Source organism: Panulirus ornatus, chromosome 9 (assembly GCF_036320965.1).
Source record: "Panulirus ornatus isolate Po-2019 chromosome 9, ASM3632096v1, whole genome shotgun sequence".
Lineage (NCBI taxonomy): Eukaryota > Metazoa > Arthropoda > Malacostraca > Decapoda > Palinuridae > Panulirus > Panulirus ornatus.
Window position 1 is genome coordinate 44450528 of NC_092232.1, and position 12120 is coordinate 44462647.

Genomic DNA, 12120 nt, shown 5'->3' on the forward strand with positions numbered 1-12120 from the left:
AGGAGAGTCAGATTCTAGTGTGCCTCTGAAATGCCAATTTGCTTTTGCTTGAATTTGCTTTTGGGTTTATTCTTCATATCTAAGCTTTTTTCCTACCTGTCCTCCTCCATATGGGTTTGCTTTCATACTCATAGTACAGATCACTGGTAAAAGATATGAAGGTTTTAAAAATTAATAAAGATAACTTTCTTTCCAAAGCAGTGTCCCATGATCATTTTTTCTTTCCTGTTTTCTTACCCTCCCTTGCTTTCCCCTTTATCTAAGGCAGTATCTAATGAGCATTTTTCTTTTCTTGCATTGCCTGCTTAACCCCCCCCCTCACTTTTTTTTCTTAAAACCTATCTCTGTACCAGCTGCAACTGCTTTTGGATCGATACCCACAATCTCCAAATTCTTTGAGCTGCCAACAAGTAGAGCTGAATAGGTGGATGATGTCAAATTCATGGTGGTCTCTGATTACCTCAGGGCAAGCCAGAAACAAGCGAAGTCCTCCACCCTGGTTGAGTAGTTGTGAAAGGTGACAAAGGACAGTGTCATCTCACTAGAAATAGTTATGGTTGAGGGAGTCTAGCCTTGATTTTCAGGGCATGTGAAGCGTCTGGGGTAAACCATCGAAAGTTCTGTGAGGCCTGGATGTGGAAAGGGAGCTGGGGTTTCAGGTATTATTACATGACAGCTAGAGACTGAGTGTGAACAAATGGGGCCTTTGTTGTCTTTTCCTAGCGCTACCTCGCACACATGAGGGGGAAGGGGGATGTTATTCCATGTGTGGCGAGGTGGCGATGGGAATAAATAAAGGCAGACAGCATGAATTATGTACATGTGTATATATGTATATGTCTGTGTGTGTATATATATGTGTACATTAAGATGTATAGGTATGTATATTTGTGTATGTGGACGTGTATGTATGTACTTGTGTATGGGGGTTGGTTGGGCCATTTCTTTTGTCTGTTTCCTTGCGCTACCTCGCAAACATGGGAGACAGCGACAGAGCAAAATAAATGAATGAATAAATAAATATATTGTAAAATGTTTCTCGTGGTCACAGGACACTGCTGTGGAAGGAAAAGGCTTCTTCTCTTTTCAAAACCTGCATTTTTAGCTTCATTATTAACCAGCTATTGGACCATTTTTATCATATCACAGTACTTTAATAATATGGTAATGTATTGCAGATCAAATACTGGAATAGTACTACAGCTGAAGTTTCAGACAGTGGTTTAGCAAGTGTTGCAGAATCATCTATTGCAGATCAAAAAGCAAGTAATAAACAATCTGTCCAACTTAGCAAGGCCATGAAAGCATATCAAGAAAGAGCTCAGGCATATGGTAAGTAAGATATCAGAACTAGTTAAAGTCATAAGATATTTTAAGATGATCATTGCATCTGTACATATCTTTATACCCATTACACAATTTCTCCCACAGCAGAAAGGGTCCTGCAGAATCTCATGCAGAAGCTACAGTTATAGCATTCCATATTCCTCCATACTAAAATCTATTTATATTTTATTTATTATACTTTGTCGCTGTCTCCCACGTTTGCGAGGTAGCGCAAGGAAACAGACGAAAGAAATGGCCCAACCCCCCCCATACACATGTATATACATACGTCCACACACGCAAATATACATACTTACACAGCTTTCCATAGCTTACCCCAGACGCTTCACATGCCTTGATTCAATCCACTGACAGCATGTCAACCCCGGTATACCACATCGCTCCAATTCACTCTATTCCTTGCCCTCCTTTCACCCTTCTGCATGTTCAGGCCCCGATCACACAAAATCTTTTTCACTCCATCTTTCCACCTCCAATTTGGTCTCCCTCTTCTCCTTGTTCCCTCCACCTCCGACACATATATCCTCTTGGTCAATCTTTCCTCACTCATCCTCTCCATGTGCCCAAACCACTTCAAAACACCCTCTTCTGCTCTCTCAACCACGCCCTTTTTATTTCCACACATCTCTCTTACCCTTACGTTACTCACTCGATCAAACCACCTCACACCACACATTGTCCTCAAACATCTCATTTCCAGCACATCCATCCTCCTGCGCACAACTCTATCCATAGCCCACGCCTCGCAACCATACAACATTGTTGGAACCACTATTCCTTCAAACATACCCATTTTTGCTTTCCGAGATACTGTTCTCGACTTCCACACATTTTTCAAGGCTCCCAGAATTTTCGCCCCCTCCCCCACCCTATGATCCACTTCCGCTTCCATGGTTCCATCCGCTGCCAGATCCACTCCCAGATATCTAAAACACTTCACTTCCTCCAGTTTTTCTCCATTCAAACTCACCTCCCAATTGACTTGACCCTCAACCCTACTGTACCTAATAACCTTGCTCTTATTCACATTTACTCTTAACTTTCTTCTTCCACACACTTTACCAAACTCAGTTACCAGCTTCTGCAGTTTCTCACATGAATCAGCCACCAGCGCTGTATCATCAGCGAACAACAACTGACTCACTTCCCAAGCTCTCTCATCCCCAACAGACTTCATACTTGCCCCTCTTTCCAAAACTCTTGCATTTACCTCCCTAACAACCCCATCCATAAACAAATTAAACAACCATGGAGACATCACACACCCCTGCCGCAAACCTACATTCACTGAGAACCAGTCACTTTCCTCTCTTCCTACACGTACACATGCTTACATCCTCGATAAAAACTTTTCACTGCTTCTAACAACTTTCCTCCCACACCATATTATTCTTAATACCTTCCACAGAGCATCTCTATCAACTCTATCATATGCCTTCTCCAGATCCATAAATGCTACATACAAATCCATTTGCTTTTCTAAGTATTTCTCACATACATTCTTCAAAGCAAACACCTGATCCACACATCCTCTACCACTTCTGAAACACACTGCTCTTCCCCAATCTGATGCTACTGTACATGCCTTCACCCTCTCAATCAATACCCTCCATATTTAAGACCCCCAAAACTTTACCTTGTTATTTTAAAATCACTCTTATCCTGTAATGCTTAACTCATTGGATCATGCCCACAATCTCCAATTCTCGAGCCCAACAATAGAGTAATAGGTTAATAATTCAAACCATGTGCCTGATTACCATCAGGGCCAACCTTTTAAAAAATCCACCTGAATATTGAAAGTACATGGTCTTGCTCTCACTTCGCAAAAGATGTTTCATCTACCTTGATTTACACATTAACGTCTTAAACTCACTCGAAAGTTCTGTCAGCCTGCATGAACAAGCTGTGATTCATCATATATACATGACATTCAAAACTGTCTATGAACAAAGCTCCTTCTCTTTTCCATTCCTAGCTTACACTCCCACATGGGCAAGGGGATGTATTCCATGTTGGCGACCGTTGGTCATGACATTAATTAGCACCTACAGAACTTTTTATTTCCCTAAAATTAATGTCTTTTGTCACCAACTATTTGCCTTTATTTATTATTTCACTTTTGTTTGGACTCTTGTATTCTTGTGTATGGGGTTGGTTGCCCATTCTTTTTGTCTGTTTCCATGCCTACCTCCTTGAGACACGACAGACAAATAAATAATTTAACTATCATACACACTATTGTAAATGTTTCTCTGCAACACGCACTCTGTGAGATAAGGCTACTTCTCTTTTCAAAACCTGCATTTTTACATATTCTAAACACATTGCCATTTTACATCCCCATCTCTTATAATATATGGTAATTTTTCGATCATACTGATATACTACAGCTCGATGTTTCAGACATGTTACACAGGTTGCAGATCATCTATCAGATCAAACACTATAAACCATCTGTCTCAACTTAGCACCATAACATTCAACAAAGCTCATTCTGAACATACTTTAACTTAGATCACAGATAATATAGACATTAGATATTCTTAGAACATTAAATCCAAATTCTTTTACCCATCATTGACACTAATTCCCAAAAAACGTCCTGCAATTCTCACTTCAAAGTACTAAGTTAATCATTTCTATATTTTCCATTATAAAATTTGTTTCTTTTTTCCAATAAATTGATAATCTATCCCATAGAATACAATATATTCTACTCTCAATATCTCTACCCTCTCCAATTTCAAGACATTCTTGTCCATTTTAATTCATCTTTTTCAGATATGCCAGTCATAGTTTCAATCCATTGGCAAGCATCTTTTTAACTAAAGGCTAGTTATCAATAAGGACATTTTTATTATTATTGATTTATTAGATTTTAAATTCGGTCATTCAATATTAAATGATTCACTTCTTAAATGTAGATTCATAAGAGTCTCAAAATTTAACCTACTTGAAGGGCTCATTCAAAATGTGACTACTCAGCATTAATGGTAATTTTTTATTTAAAGCCAATAGATTGTTTTTTGCCATTTTTTTTTTCTTTTAGTTTTAAAAAGATTGCATAAAGATCTGATTATTACTTGTTGACATCAGTTGAACAGTGCTTCACATTATTTTTTTCATACTCAGTTGCAGTTTCCTGCATTAGTGAGATAGTACCAGGTATAGATGAAAAAAGGCCACATTGGCTAACATCCATTTTCTAGCTTTCATGTATAATGCACTGAAACCACAGCTTTTTATACACAACCAGGCTCCCCAGACCTTTTCACAATATACCCTAAGACACTTCACATGCCCTGGTTCAGACCAGTGACAGCACAACCCCAGTACACCACATCATTCCAGTTCACCGTATCCCATGCATCCTTTCAACCTCCTGGGTTTCCAGGCCCCAGTTGCTCAAAATCTTCGCTCCATCCACCCATCTCCAATTTGGTCTTTCCGTTCTAGTTCCACTTCTGACACATGTATCCTCTTTATCAGCATTTTCTGACTCATTCCCCATATGTCCAAACTATTTCAACCCACCCTCTTCAACTCTCTCAACCACACTCTTTTTATTACCACACATCTCTCTTACCATTTCATTACTAAATCAAACCACTGCATACCACATATTGTCCTCAGACATTTGATTTCCAATACATCCATCCTCCTCTGCAGTCTCTATAGCCCATGCCTCACATCCATGTAATATTGTTAGGACTACTATTCCTTCAAACATACTGGAAGTATTGCAGCCTTGAAGTTGCAAGTCCCCTTCAGTGAAAGGGATATATGGTATTATAATAATAGTAATAACAGTATAGTCTAAATACTGAACATTGCTCTCTGTCAATGATATTCATGTGCTGACTAAGATTTTAGACAGTGCCGAGCACCGATAACTAAAAAGTTAACGTCGATAATGATAATCCGATAACCCCAATTTTTAAGTCTGATATTGATAATCTGGTAAGTTTAATACCTAGTTATAGGAATGGAATGGGCATGTTGTACTTCAGGAAGAGGTTGGTGAAGATCTCCTCCCCAAGAAGTCAGCCATGCTCACCTTCCCATCAGTGTCCAGCCAATTGTCAACAAGTTTCTTGGCTTTCTGCTAGACACTGGTACTTGAGCCAGCAACTGTCTACCCGGTGAAGTGGTCGTCAAGCATGCACGGCAGTGACCACATGTCGCTGTCCCTGGAGCAGGTGGTGCTATCACCTTGACAGAGATTCTTAGGTTGCTGTCAAACCTGTGCAGCTAGTGGAGCTGGAACTTTGGGTGGAAGGCAGCTGCAAACTGGCAGTCCCAGGTCGTTCAGGTAGTGGTTGAACCAGGTGGTGATGGCTGCTACCAGGGCATCAACCAGTGGCTTGTAGACAGCCAAGCTGTTTCTAATGTTCCTGAGCTTCATGAGGGAGATGATCACTGTGGAAAGAAGGATATCAAGGAAGGTGTTCTTCTCCCCCTGGATGTTGTCGAGGGCGATAGCCACATGGAACATGACTTTGCCCGCTCCTTCAGGGAGGCTGTGTCTTGGTCATTGAAGACTGAGAGGTTCTCCATGCAGTTACGGAACCTGTTGAGCTCAGTCATCTTGGTGGCCAGGATGTTGTTGAGGATGACGATTGAGTTGAACAAGGCATTCCACTTGTCTTGCCAGAGACCGCCAGCCTCCAGTCCAGTGCCTTCTCGATGGCATGGCCAATCTGAGAGCTTCTTCCATGGGAATTGAGGAGTGCCTAAGCTTTGCCATGGGCCTTCTTGTTGAGGACGTTGAAGGCAGCTGTGGCAGAGCCCATGGCTTGAGGAGGCCCTAGCCCAAGTCTGTGGAGGCCACCAGATTGAAGATGTGAGCTGCACACCTCATGTGGACTGGTAGACTGGGGTGCTCATGTTCCTCACCAAAGAGTTCACTGAGGGTAAGTGTTGATGGCATCTTCACCCTCAGCCATGTCCTCCTTGTTGGACATATGAAGCAAATAAACAGCATGTCTGAGCTATATATTTTATTTAACACATGATTTATCATGTATACATGTAAATGACAACAAACAGAATGAACAACAAAGTATATCAGTTATATAGCCAATTGTGGTTCACACTTTCCTATTACAAGAAATACAATTAACAACAAAGGATGACAATAATCCTTAAGAACCTAAAAGGAAAATATAAAACGATAAAGATTTTATCAGACAAAAATTTAACAGACATCATTGGACTATAAAATCAAGTTATCAGAAGTTAACTGGTCGATGACGATTATGGAAGTTAACTTCCATAGTAGTCAAATAACAGAGATTAACTTTGATAATTATCTGTTATCAGATTATCGCTTTAATGCCCAACTTTGATTTTTGAGCTATACTGTATTGATTTTTCTGGAACTACTGTACTTGCAAAAAATGCAAGTGTGAAGTGACCTTTTATTGCCACGTATACTGAAATATTTTTCCTTTTTTGCCATCATTATTCATCATCCATCCACCCATCATTGGTAGTAGCACTTTAGCTTCAACACAACCTTTGTCATCTTGAAAACTCTAAATCAGACACTCATTTAACTCTATACAGTTTTATCTCAGCATCTGAAGAATTGAATGGTAGAACACTGATGACTCCAGTTTGTGTTTTACCCTGAATTATGCTACTGATAAAAAGAGTTCTCCCATAACTTAAGCTCTTCAAAACTCAAAGAAAATTCAATCCATATCCATGAAAGTTTATACTATACATTTGTTGCCCAGGATCAAAAGAAATGAATGGCAAAAGTCTCATACGTTTTTATTTGGATCATGACCTGGCCTGTTACTAAAGAAATTGCTACCCTTGGCATTGGAATTTGATGTTGATATTCTTGATATTTTCCAAGCAATAATTCCCCAGACTTATTTCACTCCCGATGACAGTGCTGCACTACAGGTGGCATGATTGTTCCATAGAACACCCTTCTTGTGTTTCTTGTCTGCACTGCAAAAAGAATTCCTGTCTGTCTTCTGTCTGTTAAGTGCATGACAGCAGACCCCAAGCACTGTTGTAAATGATTCATTCATTTCTTTGACAAGATTAGAATGGTTGACTACTGGGATGATTTTTTTTTAGCATTGAGATTGCACAACCAATGTGGGAAGTATAAAGAAGAATAGTGTTGGGGATGAGCGGCTATATAACTGTACAATGCCTTTTCAATATTTTCTGATGCCACACATCAAAGGTATGTTGTTGTTGGAGCATCTTCTTAGTTTAAGTTCAAGTCCAAAGGTCAATGGCCAGCTGGTCAGCAGCCCATAGTCCTCCTCAGGAGTGAGCAGACAAGGGCCTAGAGGCCCTGAATCTGTTGGTAATATTTATTTTTTCCATTCCATGGGAGGACTTAGGAGGTGAGGCAGTTGTTTGAAGATGATACAGTTTTTGTGGTTGACTCAAGTGAGAAACAGCCAAAGCTAGTGTCTGAGTTTGGGAAAGTATGTGAATGGAGTTGAGACTTAATGTGAATAAAAGTAGAGTAATGAGGTTTAGTGGGGGAGAGAGACTTTACTTTGAGAATGACTTTGAAAGGAGGAAATTGAAGGAAGTTGGGTGATTTAAATACTTGGAAATATACATGGCAGTGGACAGAACTATGGCAACTGAAGTGAACCATATGGTGGGCGAGGGGGGGGGGGCAGATTTTCTTAGTGCATTGAGGAGTGTGTGGAAAGAGAGATCATTGTCTCTGAGGGTAAAGATGTGTATGTTGTATGGTAAAGTAGTCGTGCTGGTGCTGTGTGGATGCCAGTTATGATCTCTTAATGCAAATGTATGTGAGAAGCTGGATGTTTTGGAAGTAAAATACCTGAGGGCAATGTGAGATGTGATGAGGGTTGATTGAGTAAGGAATGACAGGGTGAGAGAGTAGCAAGTGTATTATGTTTGAGAGGGTAGAAGAGGGTCTGCTGAAATGGTTTGGACGTATGGAGCAGATGAGTGAGAGACTGACTGAGAGGAAAAAGTAAGAGGGAGAGACTAAGGATGTGATGAAAGGATGGAGTAAAAGATGTTTAAGTTATCAAGGCATGAACGTGCAAGAGGGTATGATGTGCTCATGATTTATAGCGAACTGAAGCAATGTGGTATGCATGCTACTAATGAGCTGAATGAGGGCATATGAATTGGTCAGGGGAAACCATGGAAAGATCTGAGGGGCCCAACTGTGGATGGAGGGCTCATGCTTTGGTTCATTACTCATGACATCTAGAGAGTAGATGTGAGTAAGTGGGTGCTGTCTCTTCATCTGGCACTACCCCATTAATGTAGGAAACAGCGAATACATATAAAAGAGAAATTTTCTGATTCACTGTAGCTCATTTGTGGTAGGTTTTATTGTTCTGATCAGTGTTTTAAGATCTGATCATATACACTAATGTATCAAAATTCTACTTTTTAACCCTTATATTGGCAGCCAATGTCATATGACTAACCTACGAGGATGACAGCCATCATCATGTTATAGATTTTCCTGCCTCTTTTTAAATTTCTAGCAAACTTATCCTACTGATAGGAGGCTGTAGAGGTTCCTTTAATCACCAGACTTTGCAGGAAAAGAATCAGCTCTCTTTAGTATCCTTTCGTCATATTATAGGTACACATCCATCATCCTCTTAGGTCATGTGTACAGTGACATGAAGAAAATGTTTGGGGATTATATGATGATGTAAGCGATGATGAAGGGCAATGAACATTGTGTATTTCTCTTTCCATATTAATTTATTACTAAAACATTAATCCTTTCACATGTGGAACATTTTAAAAAGATCTAGAAAAAAGTTAAATTTTGTTAGTGGGACTAGATAGAATACCATGTGTTTTCTGGGTTTGGGAGTATATATTCCGATTTTGGGAGAATGCAGATTTTCCTTTCCAAACCCAGAATGTATTCTTATCCTGGCACCATATACACTAACTGGTTTAGGTTTGGGAGGATACACCACAATCAGGGGTATCTTGCAGTTTTGCATGTGCGCAGTGTTGTTTTATTGTACATTCTGGCATCTTGTTCAACAGTAACCAGTAGACAAACTACATTTAAAAACCCATTGTATGACGAGACTGCATAGATGATAATTGTTCTGGTGACACCTTGTTTGAGCTTTCTGCTGTAGTTGTAGGTAATTTGAAATTCATTTGTTTGTATGGGTCAGCTGCAGTAAGCTGGTGAAATAGTTTTCTTCAGATACAGTTTTCAGTAGTGAAAGGGTTAAAAAGGTCAATTACAGTTTCAATGAATGGAGAAGTATATCATGTTAGAATGAAGGGAATATATAATATTTTCTTCCCCTTAGTTTTTCTGAACCATGACTGCTATTTTCCTCACAACAGCCATTTCCTACCTTATTTCTCCATGCATGTAGTTGGCTGATTATTGGCTTTGATAATTTCACAAGGATCCTGACATATAGAAAATGTTATGTGTAAGTTGAATCTCATTTTGATTTGTGAACTAACATTTGAATTATCTTTTCTGTGCAGATGCCTTTCTGTTGGAGCAAACTCAAGAATATGAAATTGGCCGTCGTCATTTGGCAAACATGATGGGAGAAGATGCAGAAACTTTCACAGAGGAAGATATCGATGTGAGTACCATTTACTGTTTCAACTTGAATGTCATTTTCCAACATTGTTATGTAGCCAGTCTAGAAATCATCTGAGATGGAAGTTGTGGTGAAACTAAGTACGTTAGACACAGTCTGTCCCTGTCTCTTATCTTATAAACTCCATTGCTGATTGAACATGGTAGATTACAAGCATAAAGCCAAATAACTCATTCACACTTATTGTCAGCTTAGGTGTAATGTAGTGAATGTTGTATACACATAGACTAAAGTACACTTGATCTACTTACGACATTTGCGACTTATGACCATCTGTACGTATGACTGGAAAAGAATATAAATTAGAAAATAAAAGTGATGAAATATGAACTCAAAAATCTAAAATGAAAGGTAAAAAGAAACTACAAAATCATATAGTAAAGTTGGTTGATAAAAGATTAGATGACCATGATAGAAATTGAGTAGGATAAAAGAATTCTGTACTGGTATACAAATTCTACATGCCATGCTGAAATGCATCCGACTTATGTTCATTTCGAGATCCAACCAGTCAGTCAGGACAGACTTTGGATGTATGTTGGGGAGAAGGTGTAATCAGGTGAGACATGTTTCTTTTCATGCACATATACTTGAGTCATCAAATCAGATGCATGGTTAGATGTATCCCTTCTCATTTTTCTTCTCATGCATAAATGAGAATATACACCTCAGATTTGACCACCATACCTCAAGAGGGAGGAGGAGGGTTGGGAGTGGGTGTGAATGGGAGCAGGGTTGTTGGGTACAGTGGGGTTGGGGGTCGAGTCGGTTGGGAGGTGAGTTTGAGTGGAGAGAGGCTGGAGGAGGTGGGGTGTTTTGGATGTCTGGGAGTGGATCTGGCGGCGGATGGAGCCGTGGAGGTGGGGGTGGATCGTGGGGTAGGGGAGGGGGCGAAGGTCCTGGGAGCTTTGGGGAGTGTGTGGAGGTTGAGAGCATTGTCTCGGAGGGCGGGTTGGGTGTGTTTGAGGAAATGGTGGTTCCAGCAGTGTTGTGTGGTTGCGAGGCGTGGGCTGTGGATGGAGTTGTGCACGGGAGGGTGGATGTTTGAGGACAATGTGTGGTGTGAGGTGGTTTGATCGAGTAAGTAATGTAAGGGTAAGAGAGATGTGTGGAAATAAAAAGAGTTGGTTGAGAGAGCAGAAGAGGGTGTTTTGAAATGGTTTGGGCACATGGAGAGAATGAGTGAGGAAAGATTGACCAAGAGGATATATGTGTCGGAGGTGGAGGGAACGAGGAGAAGTGGGAGACCAAATTGGAGGTGGAAAGATGGAGTGAAAAAGATTTTGAGCAATCAGGGCCTGAACATGCAGGAGGGTGAAAGGAGGGCAAGGAATAGAGTGAATTGGATCGATGTCGTATACCTGTGGTTGATGTGCTGTCAGTGGATTGAATCAGGGCATGTGAAGCGTCTGGGGTAAACCATGGAAAGTTGTGTGGGGCCTGGATGTGGAAAGGGAGCTGTGGTTTAGGGCATTATTGCATGACAGCTAGAGACTGAGTGTGAACGAATGGGGCCTTTGTTGTCTTTTCCTAGTGCTACCTCGCACACATGAGGGGGGAGGGGAATGGCATTCCATGTGTGGCGAGGTGGCGATGGGAATGAATAAAGGCAGACAGTGTGAATTGTGTGCATGGGTATATATGTATGTGTCTGTGTGTGTATATATATATGTGTACATTGAGATGTATAGGTATGTATATTTTGCAGTGTGTGGACGTGTATGTATATACATTGTGTATGGGGGTGGGTTGGGCCATTTCTTTCGTCTGTTTCCTTGCGCTACCTCGCAAACGCGGGAGACAGCGACAAAGCAAAAAAAAAAAAAAAAAACCTCAAGAAGCATTAAGAAGTGATAGAGAAGAACCAGAGGAGGGCCTTAAGATGGTACATGAAGTGAGAGAGCTTAGCTAGGGAGAAGTCACTGAAGTTCCTTACCATGAAAAGAGAGGATTTCATTTCCAAGGTGCCATTGCAATCATCAAGCTTCTAAACTGCCTCTAAACCAATTTGACGATGTCATTAGTGAACATTTCTTTGAAAGAAACGAAGATTCAGAGATCATATGAAGAGATGTACACCCTTGTGTACCTTGCCAATGTCCATCCTCATTCAGTTTGCACCTGACATGGCAGTTGTGCCACTCAA

At 40.5% G+C, this 12120-nt stretch overlaps 1 protein-coding gene across 1 annotated transcript in view; it reads left to right on the plus strand.

Moving 5' to 3' along the window:
- mRpS9 (mitochondrial ribosomal protein S9) overlaps window positions 1–12120 on the plus strand; it is a 59083-nt gene that overhangs the window by 12216 nt on the left and 34747 nt on the right. Inside the window, exons 2-3 of the mRNA XM_071665111.1 lie at window positions 1179–1332; window positions 9853–9956. Coding sequence (XP_071521212.1) covers window positions 1179–1332; window positions 9853–9956 — 258 coding nt within the window. The remainder of the gene's footprint in view (window positions 1–1178; window positions 1333–9852; window positions 9957–12120) is intronic.